The sequence below is a fragment of the Cuculus canorus genome, chromosome 1 (genome assembly GCF_017976375.1).
Source record: "Cuculus canorus isolate bCucCan1 chromosome 1, bCucCan1.pri, whole genome shotgun sequence".
NCBI classification, from domain to species: Eukaryota; Metazoa; Chordata; class Aves; order Cuculiformes; family Cuculidae; genus Cuculus; species Cuculus canorus.
In genome coordinates this window covers 155,695,948-155,712,702 of record NC_071401.1, presented here as the reverse complement: position 1 = coordinate 155,712,702, position 16,755 = coordinate 155,695,948, and the positions used below count along the sequence as shown (strand labels likewise).

Here is a 16,755-nt window from a genome sequence, read left to right as displayed (position 1 = left end):
CCTGAGTGGGTGCAGGGATGCTGCATGACCAATGCTGGCTTGTTGCTGTCTCCTCCTCCTGACTGCACCTCTTAACTGAACCACACATCAGATCTGTAATGTGTCACATTGGCATGAGCGTAGCAGTCTGCCTGGCATTCAGGAATCCCCAACAAATGCACAAATTCCTCTTTCTACCCAGAGAAGGTTTCTGCATGGGTGAAGAGGACCTGTTGGGGAAACCTGAATGCAGGGTACCCTTCTCACAGGCCACTGGTTTTGACCCTACACTGCAACCTTCATGGAGGAATTGTGTGTTTTGTTGTTCCTCCTTCTCTGTTTCACTGTGGACCAGGTTATGTGTGGGTTTTAGGGGATTTATTTTTCCTGTAAGTCTATCAAAGTCAGTGAGATCTTTAGCAAGCTTGGTGGTGAGTGAAGAGCAGGGCCTGACCCTGAAGGCACAAGGCATTGTGGTAGCCTTGGGGGCTGAGATGACTTGCATATTTGAAGGGAAGAGCAGGCTCTGTCCAAGGCTGCTCCCTGTGGCAGTGTGTCACTTGATCAGGGTTGGGGGAGTTGCAGGATGAGCACAGCAGAGGCAGGGATGACCTTTGAGGCACCAGCCTTCACTTTCTCTGCTCAGGAGCCTCACATGTGCATGGGTGGGATCAAGTTCAGGAACCTTCCTTATTCCTGTCTCTGTCTTATACAAAGTTTGGGTTAGTTGAGGGCACCATGAGACTCCTTCCTGCCAGAGGGATGAGGAGGAGGGATGAGAAGTAGCTGGAGCAGCTCCAATGTCTCAGATCCACAGAATGGTTGAAGGGACCTCTGGAGGTCATCTGGTCCTAACCCCCTGCTCAAGCAGTGCCACTGAGAGCCCCAGCTGCCTACCCTGTGTTTTTGCGAGCAGAGATGGGGCACAGTGCTGGGGCGGGAGCCCTGCTCGGAGGGGATGGTGCATGCCTGTTCCTGAGACCCCTTTGCCACGATGCTCCTTTCCCAGTGGGTACCCATGGTGTGAGTGGGTGTTTCTCCCTGTGTATGTGTGAGCGAGCAGATGTGGCAGGCCCCACGTCAGGGACCCTCTTGCCATATGGCTCCATATCAGTACAAGATGGGTGGCTCCTGTCTGGCTGATAACAACTGTTAAATAGGAAATATATTTAAATACATATATATGTATATTAAAAAAATAAAATCAATAATGCTAAAGCTACAATATGCAGTGGTTGGAGGCAGCATGTCCTTTGTGCTAGGCTCTCCTGGAGTGAAATGCAGCCAGATGTCAGGAAGCTGCAGCAGCTGGAGACCAGCCATGGTCCTGTCTTCCCTCCTGCTGGGCAGCAATCTTCCATCCCAGGCTCCGGGTCTGCTCCCACTGAGTGAGGCTGGAGCACCCCAGGACTTCTCGGGACATGGTGTACGGATGTGGTTGACTCTATCCTGCCATCTGGATAAATCCCTGGGCACTCCAGGTGCTTTACCTGGGAAAGCCACCAGCATCCCCACTGTGACACATGCATGCACACACAAAGAGCAGGACAAGCAGGGCTCGTGGGAAAGTCACTTTTAATGGTTTATTGCCAATGTTACAAAGGTTGACATACGGTTGGACAGGCAGGAACCACAACGGAGTTGTAGAAACACCAACAAGTCTAGGGTTTTAGTTTATTTCCAAAAAAAAAAAAAAAAAAGAGAGAAAAACAATCAAAGTTTCCCTTGGCCAAGCTGACTGCGTGTCCCAGGGATACCTGGGGCCTGAGCCGGTGTCACCATGGCCCCTGGGTGAGCCAGGCTTCGGGTTGGCAGTGAGATGGGCTGCAGGGTCCCAGGGCAGTCCCCATGCCAGCCTGGGCTGGGGCAGGGCGTGGTGATGCTCCCAGATGCCCAGGGCCCCAGCTGTCCATGTGGCACCAGCCTTGCCGTGCTTCTGTCCCTGCTTACAGCAGACCCCTGTCCTCACCACAACAGTGGTGGCAAGAAAGGTGGAAAGTGCCCCTTTCCATCAGCGCTTTCCACTCAGGGGGATTGCTGGCACCCCACTGTCCACAACCCTGCTTTGAAATAAACCCATTAGATGCTGATAATTCCCAGAGCTTCAGCACAGGTGCCATTCCTCTGCGGTTCAGCTCAGGCCCAGCCTGGTGTACACCATCCCTATCCCTATCCTGCTGCCCTCGGCCCCATCCCTTCCAGGGCCACGGGAGCCCAACTGGCCAGGGGATGGCAGAGAAGACAAAAAACGAAGTTTGTGCTTTGTATACGAGACCCTGCCTACACCGAGGGTCCAAGGAGGGGGCAGCCATGCTCACCCCATGGCTGAGGCTACCCAGACCCCTCAGCACCTCACCCCACAGCAAGCTACAGACGTGCACACACACACATACACACATGCGCACGGGAATGGGGTTCCCTGGGAGACTGGGGATCAAGAGCGGGGAGGAGAAGGCCACCGTCCCCCCAAAACCACGTCACCACCAAGCCAAGAAAAGTGCGTTACTGGCTTGGTGGAGGTGAGGAGCACAGAGGTTCGAAGTGCATCCCTGCCCCACACCCAGGCGCAGCACCCGAGGCACAACACTGAGCATCCCTGCCAGCAGCTGCCTGCCCCATAAAACTGCTTTTTTTCTTTCTGTAAGCCACCCAAATCCTTGTGGCACTGCTGACCTGAGATCTTTTGATGGAGGGACATGGCTCAGGCAGATGCCATGAGCTGCCAGTGATGGGGATGGGTCTCAGCCACCCAGTCCCTGCACAGTGATATGCTGCCCCATTTCCCCCTCAGCCCCATGGATTGCCCTGCTGCTGCTGTGCTGTGGGCAGCAGGAGTAAGTGGGGTGTCCGTCTTGATGGAGCGGGATTCAAGAGGACAAGCCAAGCCCGTCCAGCCTCCCCTGGCCCTCTCCTGCTCTCAGCATCTGCTTCAGTGCAGGGCAGCCGGGGGGTCATGGGGTAGGACTGGTTCCCCTGCTCCCCATGGCCTTGGGAACAAGGAAGGGGACATGGGGTTTTGCTGCCCCCAGAGCTGGGGGGTGGCAGGGGAAGGCTCTGCTTCCCCCATCCCCCTTGACAGACAGTTACAAACACACACAGAGAAAGGAAACCATAACCTTATAAAAGACACCGAACGCAAATGCCTGCGTGTTTGGGGGCAGCCCACACCCATCGCCACCTTGGCTTCCCCCATGCCTCCCGTGAGCGGCCGGACAGGCTTGCGCTGCGGGGCCAAGCGGCCGGCAGCGCCTCCCTGGGCGCCTACGAGCCGATGATCTGGCCGGACCACGTCTCGTGCTTTGTATGGGGTGCCAGATTGGTGAGGACAACCTCCACTGCCTGGAACTTCTGGTTCTTGGGAGGGATGGGGCAGATCTTGTATGTCACCTCGTCTCCCTCCACTGGGACATACTCCCCCTCAATGCTGTGGGAGAGGAAAGGAGAGGTGGTAGGGCTGGGGCCAAGCACTGGATCGCCATCCCAGACCACCCAACACCAAGGAAGGCACCTAACCCACCAGCTGCACCTTGGAAAAGAAACCCCACCTGTGATGAGGGGTAGAGGACTGGTAGAGTCCTATCCTCACACCATGAGACATCCCCTGCCTGGCCCACAGATCTCCGGCCCCATGATGACAGCACAGCTCCCCCAGTGTGTCCCAGTACCATGCAATCCCCAGACTTACTCAGAAACGTGGACAAAAATGTCCTCTGTGCCGTTCTCAGGGGTGATGAACCCATGGCCCTGGGAGCGTGAGAACTGCTTGCAGACACCCTTGAAGATGGGGCCGGCGGAGGCACGTGCTGTTCTGTGGGAGGAAAGGGACAGAGAAACATCTCACTGGTGGCACTTGCCTGGAGGGTGGCATGAGAGAGGTCTGCTACAACAACGTGGTGTTCCCCAGGAGAGCACACGGTACCTATCCACAATACCCTAGGCAGGTGGGTGCAGTGATGCCAAGCACTGAGATGGCTGGAGATGAGGAACACACACCAGGCATAAAGGGTGTTGCTGGTGACGGAGGTCCCTGCTTGGCTCAGCCAGACAGGCCCAAGTCCATTAGCCACGTGCGAGGTACTTACGCTGAGTAGGTCCTGGTCCTCTTGGTGGGGAGGGGGCTGGGCAGATCCCGCAGCAGGAGGTTGCCCCGCTCCCAGATACGGCTTCCCTCCCGCTGGAAGGGGAATGTGGGCCACACTGGTGACTTGGGGGAGTGGAGGGGTGGCACCGTCGGTGGGGTGCTGGAGTCCGATGACATGGTGGGGCCAGCAGGTTCCTCCGTTTTGGAGATGGGTGAGTGGGCAGTGGAAGAAAGGGTGCCCAGGTGAGCAGGTCTGCTGCCTGTGACCTGAGGAGCAAAGGGGAGGATGGTTACCAGTCAGGGGAGAGGGGAGGCTTTTGTCAGGGGGAATTTGCTGTCAGGAAATGCTGCCTCTGCTCCCAGCTTCACGTCGGAGGGAGCAGAACCAACCCCCAGAAGTGGGAATCGCCTTGGAAAGCCTGTCCCAGCTTGGAGCAATGTAGGATGTTCCAGCAAAACAGTTCCAAAAGAAAGAAAGAGCCTGGTGTTTTGTTTCATCTTTCATTTTCCAGGACAATCCCACATATTAGAGATGAAGTTGCTAAAACACGCACCGTGGGAGAAGGAGCAGCTGAGTACAAGCTGCCACAGGCCACAACTGTTTAGGCAAGGATGCCCACATAGACCCAGCCCACCTGGTCCCCCAGCCCTGGCCTCTGAGATCTCCCCCAGCCCAAGATTTCTGCTAAAAGGCTGATGGAAAAAAGGCTGAGACAACAGGTAGGTCAAGGGCAGGGGTCTGAGGTCTCCCCACTGTTGGAGGCTTCCTCAGCGCTATGGGATTTAGGACACAACCCCAGATCCAATCAGTGGCTCACTACCCACCCAGGTGCATCCCTATGGGGAAGGGACAAGGGGAGGCTGTTGTAGGGCCACCAGCAGCACATGCAGCCCTTGTGCACCTCAGGTGAGCCAAGACACCAACAGGACCTCCTGGTGCTGCAGTCATCAGGCTCCAATTCTTGGTTGGCATCATGTGGTTTGAAAGGAGTTAAAGACCCTAGGGATGGAAGCCCCACAACCTTTGTCTGCCAGAAGATGTGTAAGGTGTGGTGATGGATCTTGACAGCCTGGGTGCCTGCCCAAGAGCAGGAGCTAAGACCATGTGTGGGCAAGGCTGTCCTCACTGAACCATCCTGAGTGTGAAACTGGAAAGTATTCTGATGTGTGATCAGCTCTGCAGCCACTTGCTCGGAAAGCTTTTGCTTTGCCCATTTCTCCTCCCATCAATCGCTGTGGTTGATCCAGGGTGCTTCTGTCTTGGGGTGCCCCACACCAGTGACCGCTTGGGGTGTTGCTCTTTGGGGGTGCTGGGTGGGGGGTCACCCATGGAAATCACCTCTTAGGCTTAGGGGCTTCCCTACTGTCCCAAGCTGAGGAGCCCAACATCCCACAGTGTTACCGTCCCTTTCCCCGCCACCCCTTCCAGCCTGTCCCGCCCCACTGGGGCATGCAGCACCTTTGGGACAACACCTGCACACACCGGGAAATCCAGAGAATATTTAATTTGGTTTCTGACTCATCCATGGCCCCTTGAGATGCAGAGGCCCTAGGGGGATGTGCAAAAGGGGGTCACCTCCACTCCCAAATTAGCAGGCACCAAGGACATGGGAAAAGGTTTCTAGAGCAGATGAAGTTTCGGGGGGGGACAGGGCAACTCCTGTTCCTCTCACCCACCTCTGCTTGCTTCCCCTGCCAGGGGGTTTGCCTATTGCCAAGTCCTGACCGTTGCCAGTCCCGCTTTGATGCCCATCCACATCTTAACTGTTTTCTAGCAACTGCCCTCTTTCAGCCCTGTGAAGCTTCACTATGAGGTCTGGGTGGCAGAGGCTACACTATAGTCCCTTACCAAGCCAGAAGCCACCATTTTCCTCCTGCCCTCTGAGATGACTTCCAGCCAAAGCCGCAAACTCCTCTGAACTGCCTCTCCCATCTGCCTTCACACCAAACCCTTCATGCGCTTCAGCAGCTCCTCTCTGCCATGAAGCAACTGGAGCGGACACGCCTGCCTTCTGCTCCGTGGCCCACCCTGCACCAGGGCTGCTCAGCTCCCAGCCCACTAGGCTCAGCATCTCCTGCCTCCATTCCCAGGCTCAGCAGCTCCTTCCCCTCATGCCCAAGGAGCTTGGAGAGGCTCAGAGAGCACCCAAGTGAGACACGCAAAAGCCAGGGCAGCCACCAAGCTGCTCTTCTGTGCATCCCATCCAACTACTCTGCCTGTGCCAGTGAGCAGCTCATCCGCTTTTGGGCAGCAAAAAGTGTTGTGGTCCTCAAACATCACTGCAGAATCCAGTGCCTTCCCAGAAGGCGTCTGTGCTGGAGGAGTGAGGTGATCTGGGGGAAGCCCTCAGTCCTCTCCTGCATTATGGTGCCACCACTATGAAAACCGCTTCATTGTAGAGCACCTCCTCTGTTCATGCTTTTGCTGACAAGGCCTTTTGGTTTCCCTACCAGATTAGGGACAAAGGAGGGTATTTAACCTCAATAACCATGCTTGGAGCAAACTATTAGGATGCTGAGGGGGTTGATTGGCACCAGGAAAAAGAGCTTCCTTTGGCGGGTCTGTGTAGGGCTGGAAAAATGGCAGTTTCCCAGAGGCAAAAGAAAAATAAGAGGAGAAGGGTGTGCAAGAGGGGGACGCTTGCAGGGACAAAATGGTGGGAGTAGACGAAGTGGCAACTGAGAGTGGGTTTGCCCTCGGTTCGCCTGTGGGACCAGCCCACACTGGTTTGGGGGATGAGCTGTGGAGGGGAGAAGGAGCATGCTGGGCATCACCAGCAGAGAGGAGGCAGTTCCAGAGGCCAAAGGGCAACAGTGGAGGGAGCCCTCCTAGGGCTGCTATTTGCCCTCCTGAGCTGAGCTTGTCCCACCTGGGAGAATGAGCTGGGCACCATTGCCCCTGGGCACTTTGGAGAACATGGCAGGGAGCAGTTGCATGGGGCAGCCACTCACAGGGACGAGTATGGGGACAGGACATGACGAGGCTGTGGGTTCTCCATCCTTGGGGGCATGCAGCCTCCCAGGCATGTCCTTGAGCAGTTTGCTCTAATTGAGGCACTGCACTTAACTTCTGCTTGGAGCAAGGGCTCGAGCAGAGATGCCTGCCCATCCCATGCCCATGCTCTTATGGCCAGCAGCGCTCTGCCCAGATCCAGTACCTTGCCTCAGCACCCCAGATTTGTGGGTCAGCCTTGGGGCCTGGGGGCTGAATGCCCAGCTTTGCCAGTGCCAGTGAATCTGAGGCTGAGAGGGAGCTTAAGCACCACAGGGGGGCTCCGAGGCTCCCACCTCATTTAAATCCCCAGCAAACAAAGGGACTGAAGAAATTAAACTCGAAGCAAAAGCAGACTGAGAGAACAGGGTAGATGCAAGATTGTCCTCGCCACTCTTTCCTCCTCTCCCAGCCCAGTCAGAGAGGAGGAAAGGCAAAGCCTTTCCTGTCCTCCTGTCCTTCTTCCCTCCCTCTGCTTCACCCCACTATCCTCTGCCCAGCCTTGCTTCTGTCTTTCTCTACACTGCAGCCTCAGCAGGCAACAAGGAGGGGGCACCTGGGGGACAGGAGGCTTTTTCCTCCTCTCCTCCATCACCAGTTGTCACCTCTGCTGGGGCTGAGAGCATCTCTCCCCACCCCAGTCTCTCCTGGCCTGGCAGACGCCACCCGTGGCACCGTGTCCACCCCATGCACGTATACAGTGTGGGGACAAAATCTGGGTCACTTGAGGAGGCGAGCAGAGGCTGCAGCAGCCTGGCTCTGTCGCGGGACACGGGAAACCCTTCCAGCATACACCCCAAACATCACCGCAGGACCTCCACCCCATCTCCCCTCAGCTGCTCAGAGGGTTCCCTGGGGTGAACGTTCCTCTGAGTCAAGGATGTGCATAAGCAGCACCAAGCGCAGTGCTCCCTGGAAGGATGCTCTTCATAAAAAATACCCCCAGCCTGCCCATCTTTCCCCACCTCCCCAAACAAACCATCTCAAACTGAAACCTCAGAGCTCTCTGGTGGGGTTTCCTTTGGCAGTGGCAGCCAGCTTTGCTGTTATATTTTTCTGAGGACAGGCTTGTGAGTGGAGCTGACAGTCGGGAGCGCTCACAGGCGAACGCACAAAACCCAGGCCAATTAAAGCAGACGGGCAGTAGACACATCAGCTTTTATCTCGAGATCCAAGTACCCCATTCATCACCAGCCTCTGAAAGGTCTGCGGTTTATCAAATAAAATCACTGCCTTTCTCTCCCTCTCTTGAAAACCAAACACATTGACTTGGGTGCTAGCTGCAACCTTGTTTAACTAAACAACCTTTCAAGGTCCCCCAAGAAGGGGGGAAGGAGCCTTTTGAAGAGGCACCAGCCTCTGTCTGCCACTCCCGGTTCATTAGCTGCAACGAAGAAAAACCCTCACGTGTCCCGTCGGCCCAGTAGTGGAATACATATTTAATTGGCCTAATCACCCTCGGCATGTCAGCCCTCCCATGCAGCAGCACTTCTTTGTGCTCCTTTCCATACACCAAGACCCTTGGGCTGCTAAGAACAGACAGACAGACAGGTGGGCAGCTGCTCTGCCAGCAGCTGTCATGCTCTGGCTCTGGACATAACCCTTCAGCCAGCCCACTGTTGCCTTTACGGGCTGTTTCCTTTCACATTGCCACATCCCTTTGCAAATCTCTGTCTGGGATGCTGTCTGCCACCAGCTTGGGGCTCCCAAGTGCCATTGCTCCCTCTGCCCCAGCCAAGGAGCCAGAGGTTATTTTCCCTTTGATGCCTTTTCCAGAGAGCTCCCGCACCAGCTGCTCACCATCATGTTTTCTCCATCCCTTGCAGTGTGCCTCCAGTTTAGAAGTCAGGTTTACCTCCCTGCTCCTTCCAGCCCTGTAGCGAAAAGGACTCTGTATGTCAAAAAGGCACCCCCACCTCCACAGCTGGCTGCCAGCAGCCATCTCCTCACCCCATGGAGCAGGGAAGGTGATGTTCTGGCCTGTCGCCATTCTCGGGGAGGCTGATGCCCCCCCAGACCCAGCCTGTCTAGACATGGGCTGGAAGAGAGAAGAGATACACCCTTCTAGACACCGGAGCGTGTCCCCTGAGCTCAATGTAAAACCAAAAAACCCACCATTTTTTCAGCTGTTTGGCATATATACACACACCAAGGGACCCACAAACAATGCGGTGGCCAGCAGAAACCCCGAATCTGCATCTCCCAGGGGTTTGCCATAAAGGGCAGGAACCAGTTGGAGAACCAGGATGGTTCCAGGCAGGGGTTACCACAAGCGGGGCCATTGCAGTGCTTGTTTCTTCATCTTCCCTTCCTCAGAGGAGATTCGCAGCCTCAGTGTCTGGCAGGTTTTTATAAATGCTGTCTCTGTCCGATGCTAATGAAAGCCTCTCAGCCTCCCTCACCCCATCAGCCTTCTTTTGGTTACCGGATCATGCCGGTAAGAGTTAAATACCAAGCAAAGCAATTTCCTTGCCTAGCCTGGATGTTAAAAAGCCCTTTTGCTGAGACAAATTAACTACAGGAAAAATAAACCAAGCGGTTTTTAGGGAATACACGCTGACAGCGTCCCCTCCCCAGCTAAGCCAATCACACTCACAACTCCAGGGATCTTTGGAGAGATAGTCTCGCCTACAATACAGCCTGCTTAGCGCTAAAATATGAATGTCACCTTTATGGATTGATTATAAAAAGCTCCTTTAGCCAGTGTGGGGCTGCCCATTCCTCAGGGAGGCCATGGAGGAGAGCAAGTAGGCTGCCAGATGCAAAGAGGAAGGAAAAGGAGAAGCCATCATGGAGGCTTGATTTACCTTTTAAGCATATACGCATAATCATCACTCCCAAATACCAACTTTGTGGGATTTGGTTGTTTTGTTATGTGTTTGGGGTTTTTTTAATTTGAATAGTGCCTGTTCAAAGACCTGCTGTGAGCGTCCTCATCCACGTCCTTCCTTCCTCCTTTGTGGATCTAACTTGCCATCTGCAGGAATGAATAGTGCAGCCAGTCCCAAAGAAACCCCATTTCAAGCCCCCATCATTATCAGCCTGCTTTATAAGACAGATTCTTTTATAAATCCCCCTCCCCCCCCCAGTCTGAGAGCTACGTCCCAGCTGATCTCAGCCCTCCCTGGCAAAATCCCGGCTCTTTGCCCCCCAGCCAAAGCAGACATGCAACGCTGCTGCCACCACCCCCAGAGGAGTTATTGTTCCTGCGGCTGGTGGAGAATAACCAAACCGGAGGAGCGAAATCATGCTTCACCCTTGCACCTCTCCGCCGTCGAACGGGTAAAGCAGGTTTAAAAGAAAAAGGCGATGCGTGAAGTTTAACCTCCAGCTACAATGGCCCGGGCAAGCTGGATGGCCATTGTGTGTCCCCTTACCTCCTTAGCAGTGACAGGCTCCCTGGAGCTGCGCTCTGCAAAGCATTGGTGCTCTTCCAGGGCCAAATGCTCCTCCGCTACCTTGCGAGGAGCAGCGGTCTCGCCTGCAGCTTGCTCTGGGCTCCGGGGGGGTGTTTCTCCGGCTGGCTGCCTGCCTGCTGGCTGCCTGCTGATGGATCTGCGGTATCTGATGTGTGTATGATGTGCGCTTTGCACACACACACACACACACACGCACGTATCCACACGCCTTCTCCTGACGTCAGGGCCAGGCCAGGGGGAGCGGGCAGGTGGGAGGGATCAGCCTGGTCATTTCTGAGCCAGGCTGAAAGGAGTGAGTCTATCCAGGGAGGTTGGAGAGGCTGAGGATTGGCCCCGGGGGGCCGCATTGCTCCAGTTCACAAAGTGATGTGCATTGGTGGCACGGCTGAAAGCAGTGGGGCAGCCCCACAGGCTGTAAGGATAGGGAATGGGTGGATGGGAAGGCAGCAGTAGGGGAGATGGTGCCAGGATGCCATGTCTGGACCAGGAGGGGTCTCTCACAACGGGTCAAATCTCTTCCCCCACCATCTCAAGTCCCACTGGTGCCGCTGCAGCCACTCTCCCCACCTGCCCAAGCCTCCAAACCCCCAGCACCCATGCGTGCTGTAGTCACCTCCAGCACAGCTCCCAACACCCATGGGTGCCGCGGTCACCCCCTCAGCAAAGCAAGGAAGCACAGGGGGGGCACAGTCCACAAATCCACCCCATGATCCCATTCCCCTGCTCCGAGCTTGCAGCTGCCACAAACCCAGGGGCTTTCTAAGGATGTAATTTCTAGCAGTGCACTATGCCAGTCCCCTGAGCCCAAAGAGCTTTCCTGGTTTTCCCTTTGCCAGCGTGACCATGCTCAGAAGACATCTCCATGGGCAGACACAACATCATCATTTGGCCCGAGACTTTCTCTCTTGGGTACACAGCGCAATGTGATGAGGATGGAAATCAATCGTTTGCTGCATCCACTGGGGAATAGGGTGAGGAGTAATGGGGTTTAAATTGCAAGGAGCAAGATTGATGCTAGACATTAGGAAACGCTTTCTAATAGAACAGACAGTTAATTACTCCAGTAGATTGCCTGGGGAAGTGTCGGAGACTCCATCACTGGATGTTTTTAAGAATGGGCTGGGTAGACATCCTTTGGGGGAAATTTAGGTGATATTGGCTCCATTTTGGAGGAGAAGGGTGGCCAAAACCAGCCTCTTACCCTGTGATCCTGGAATAAAATTTGCAAGAACCCTGAACAACCGCAGCGCAGTGTCAGTGCTGCAAAGAGCTGTCACGAGTGCCTTTTGACACAAGGTGGTTGCAGGTTGCTTCTGGTTTCTTAAACATGGCTCTTTCCTTGAGTCATTCCAAGTCACTGAAGGCACTGGTGCCAGCCAGACCTGTTCCACCAGCAGGGGCTACAGTTGTTCTACTGACAGCCCACCCGGGTCTATAGGGTGGCATGCAAGTTGTGTGGCAAGCCACAAGGCAGGTTGCAGAGTCAGGAGATAGTTTCGTGACTGCTCTGCCCAGTTGTTTCCATCCATTCAGGCCGCTGGGAGTTGATCCATGGCTGTCCCAGGGGCTTTGGCAGAGGGATTGGGTCACAGAGCAGTTGTGTCTTTCCTGTCAATAAACTATACTGCAAAAAAAAAGGTTCTATAGACAGAAGATACCAGCCTATGGCAAGACCACCAAGAAGCACTGAAACCCCAAGTGCTGGTGGGTTCTGCCATTGCCCACCACAATTTGCTTGTGGCATTTCAAGCAGTTTCCACGACAAAACAGGACCCCCATTCACCCTCTACAGATGCCACAAGGCTCACCTCCCCACTCTACCCTTCAAAGCCTTGCAAAAGAAGATAAAGTGAAACCCAGCCAGCTCTCAGTCTCCACTCTGAGTTCCTCCTGAGATGGCCCGCCCTCTCCCGAGGCACAGCTCTGCACATCCAGCCCAGGAGGGCTGTAAGCTGGAAGCAGCTGGTGGCCAGAAGAATGCTGGAGACATGTGGTATGGACATGCTCTCTTCTTCCCTAGAGGTTCTATGTTCATTTAACATTTGTACGTTGAATATCATAAATACCTGTATTTCCTTGTCTGATTTGTGGTACAGCAGGGTTAGCCGTGTGCCCAGCTGCACGTATTAAACAACAAAAACTGAACACAGGAGATGAGCATCATAACCTGACTCCCATGTAGTCACTAAAGGCTCTGGACGGAAAAATCATGGGGAATCTGAAGTTTCTTTGGAAGGTGGCTCTGGGCATGCGCTGCAGTAGAGGAGGCAGAGAGTCTCAAGCATGCAAAAATGATAAAAGAAGAAGAGGGGAAGCTTTGATCAAACAGAGAGTGGGAGTGGGGGTGCTGGAGATGCCTGCAGAGATGGAAGCAAAGGCAGGAGCACGGAGGACTTTGTACGTAAGAAGATACATAATTCCTTTGGAGTCAATCAAAGGAGGGCCAAAGCAGGCTGGATGCAAATAATTGCTCACCTCCTCCAATGTCCCTGAGCCAGTTTTCCCCAACAGCCATGAGGATGTGGGGGCAGAGGAGATCTTGAACAAAATAATTTGAGGGTTCCTTTCATTTTCCTCCCAGTTTCTGAGCCTTCAGGTAACTTCAAATAGTATTTTTCAGATTTCCTGTACAATCGTGAGAATGGGAAATGTCTGGGATTTTCTCTGAGTGATGGAAACACCATTCTGCGATCCCTGGATTCCAGCAGCTGAAGTTAGAAAAAATCCAGCAACTAAGAGCTATGCTCCCAAGTTTTGGAAAAGCCCCAGTACTGCTGAGAGACTTTATGGTTTTGTATGAAAAGGTGTGTAAAGATGCTGCAGATTAGTGGATATTCATTTTGTCCGTACTACTGAGACAAAAAGAGATCACTCAGCAAAATGAGGCTGTTCGTACAGTCTCCAACATCAAGATTCCTTAACTGCAGCGTTAGATATAGTGTAACTTGGAGTGCAATTGATAGCTGAGTCGAGACAACACCCAGGTTTTACAGGGCAAAGTTTGGCTTTGGTTTATATTTTTACATTGGAGATGGTGCTTATGAAACACAGAATTCCTCCAGGAAGAAAATCCAGGGAGCAACATCCATCACGTGTAGGAAGGTCCAGGCACACAGTGCTTGAGGTCTGGGGGGTTACCTACAGAGAGGGAGACTGGAAATCATTTCCCATGGCCTGTGATATTACTGGTGGAGGATAAGAAACTGCTGGTTGGATTCAGCCCTGGTGGTGTTTGTAGCCTGGTGTCTTAAGGTCATGAAGCTCATCTGACTGCATCATCGCCAGCTTTCTCTCCACACATTCCAATTCCTTTTCCCCAGAGCAGTATCCAAGTTTTGCAGCTGCATGGAGAAAAGGAATCTTGTCGTCCTTACTGAGGAACAGCCTGCTGCATTCAGCCCTTGTTGGCCATGGTAGAGGTGATAAAGGCGAGAGAGATTCTGCACATCCCCACCCTGGAAGAGTTTGCTTGGGTGGCTGCGCTTTACAAGACACCAAAGACCCAATCGTAAGACACAAGTCAGTACAAAGTGAGGCCTCGGAGCCCTGCTGCTCACACAGCTGTTTTGGGGGGGCTTTAAATCAGGTTTGAAGGGAGATTCGTCTGCTTCATATTCGGCACCCAACTACCCCCATTGGGGCATGGCTATTGGAAGGATGAAAAATGAGCTAACATTCCAGGCCCTAGGATGGGCTGGTAATAGACGTGTGATACCACCCTGTCTGCATCCACTCCTCTCCACTTCCCACATTCTCCCAGGTATTTAACCTGCTATTCCCCTGAACTCCTGTCCCTGTTTAACCTCACAGTTCTTATATAAAAAAGTATACAGAGTGATCACCTTGCCAATATCAACAGTGTCAATAGTATCAACAAAACTGGAACAGGCTGGAGAGCTGGGCAGAGGGGAACACAATGAAGTTCAGCAAAGGCAAGTGTCAGGTTCTGCACCTCAGAAGGAACAATCTCCTGTACCAGTACAAGTTCGAGGTTGACCAGCTAGAAAGCAGCTCTACGGAGAAGGACCTGGGAGTCCTGCTGGACAACAAGTTGATGATGAGCCAGCAATGTGCCCTCGTGGCTGAGAAGGCCAATGGTATCCTGGGGTGCATTAAGAAGAGTGTGGCCAGCAGGTCGAGGGAGGTTATCCTCCCCCTCTACTCTGCCCTAGTGAGGCTGCATCTGGAATAGTGTCCAGTTCGGGGCTTTCCAGCTCAAGACAGACAAGGAACTACTGGAGAGAGTCCATCGGAGGGCCACGAAGATGATCAGGGGACTGGAGCACCTCTCTCATAAGGAAAGGCTGAGCAACCTGGGTGTATTTAGCCTGGATCTTATAAATGCTTATAAATATCTAAGGGGCAGGTGTCAGGAGGATGGGGCCAGACTCTTCTCAGTGGTGCCCAGTGACAGGACAAGGTGCAATGGGTGCAAATTGGAACACAGGAAGCTCCCCCTGAACATGAGGAACAACTTTACTGTAAGAGTGATGGAGCACTGGAACAGGCTGCCCTCAGAGTCTATGGAGTCTTCTTCTTTGGATATATTCATAACCCACCTGGACACATTCACCTGCTCTTGGTGAACCTGATTTAGCTGGGAGATGGGACTAGATGATCTCCAGAGGTTCCTCCCAACCATTCTGTGATTCTGTGTGTCAAACTTACACGTCCTCCTATTTCTTCCCCTGTCCTCAGAAGAAGGACAGGGTCAGGAATGATTCTCTTTTGTGAAAAAGTAGCCATGAGTCCCTGCAGAAAATCTTCACTCCAGCTAAAGGTCAAACCCTGCCCTGCCAGACCTGCATGAGGCCAGGACAGAACAGCGAGGGATTTGGCACATGTGCCAGTAAAACTGTGCCGTGCCGAGATTAGCGCAGCCTCGACTGTAGTGCAGGAGAAAGGAGCCTTTGTAAGGCTCCCTGAAGTAGGACGAGAACAGTGAGAAACACTGGGGATTTGGGTTGAGGTGTTCTGACAGAGTACTGTCTCCTGCATTGGCAGCAGAGTTCCTTGCTGAGACGGGAGATGCTGCTCCAAGAAAAATGCTGCTCTTCTCAGGTGACAGGGGAAAATTTGGTCCTGGTCCCCCAGTTTAACACAAACACACCAAACAAGTGCAGATTAACCATGTTTATCCAAATAGAAAAAGAAAAACCCAACTCAACAAATCCTGGTGAAACAAGAGTAATTGCAAAGAGATAAGAAACTCCTTGGCCAAGACAGGTATCTTGTTAATGAGGCCTAGCCACGGGATTTGCAACCTCATTTTTCCCTTTCCTGCTCCAAGACAGCTCAACATTTAATGATTTCTTATCTAAAACACTCATTACGGTACCACCACGCACTGCTGGCGGGAATGACACACTTAATGCTTGCATCAAAGCTGTTACGCTGACAGTGCAGTTTTCACTGTCAGCCAGAGATGTTTGGTTTTCCTGGCGAATCTTTTTTTAAACATACTTCAAACAACCTCCTTTCATTTTCCCCAACAATTTTCAGACATTGGCACACCCCCTTCTTTTCCACCAACCTTCATGCTGCTTTTCTCACTGCAGAAGGCACTGAGGTCTGCAAAATCATGCCATAAGAATGGGGTTTTAGTGCTAATTAACACTCAGAATAAATTATTCCAGCTCTATGTGATGGCAATTTGTACCTGGTAATAACCTGGATCTAAGTACTGGGCAGTCACCATTATAAAAATACTTTTCATGCACAAACAGGCTATAACGCACCCAGGTTTGCTGGATAAGTAGGTAAATGGCTGAAATATCGGCTCCCGGAGAGGCGCAAACACTGATCTCTGCTGCCCTGTCGGGACTGAAGCTTACAAAAATGATAAACGAAAGGGCAGTAACTGCAATTATGAATTGTTTCAGGTGAACCAGTAGTGATGACAGAGTAATACAGTGGATGGTGAGGGGTGGCGGAGGGGCAGGTGCTCACACAGAATCATGGAATCATTAAGGCTGGAAAAGACCTCTAACATCATCAAGTCCAATGGTCAGCCCAACAGCACCATGTCTACTAAACCGTGTCCCTAAGTGCCACATCTACACACTATGGGTGGGATCTTTTCTTCTGTGCAGTCTGCCAGGTTCACAATACACAGGGACATGTGCAAGCCTCAGTAAGCTGAGCTGGAGGGAAGTTTATCTGAAAGGGTTAACTTTTAAAACTGTACTACTGGCTACTAAATACTACGGTGATTCACAGGGCTACTATCTTAAAAAGACAAATGAGATCCTGTTGACATGTTTACAAGAATCATAGAATCATTG

General features: G+C 52.8%; 1 protein-coding gene across 1 annotated transcript; it reads right to left on the bottom strand.

Moving 5' to 3' along the window:
- Nucleotides 1-450: 450 nt before the first annotated feature.
- CSDC2 (cold shock domain containing C2) lies at nucleotides 451-10,694 on the bottom strand. Its single transcript, XM_009556619.2, has 4 exons — nucleotides 10,430-10,694; nucleotides 4,062-4,327; nucleotides 3,665-3,787; nucleotides 451-3,403 (listed from the first exon to the last, which is right to left on the bottom strand). Exons 2-4 carry the CDS (start codon nucleotides 4,235-4,237, stop codon nucleotides 3,241-3,243), a joined length of 462 nt encoding a protein of 153 aa, XP_009554914.1. The 5' UTR covers nucleotides 4,238-4,327; nucleotides 10,430-10,694; the 3' UTR covers nucleotides 451-3,240.
- Nucleotides 10,695-16,755: the final 6,061 nt, after the last annotated feature.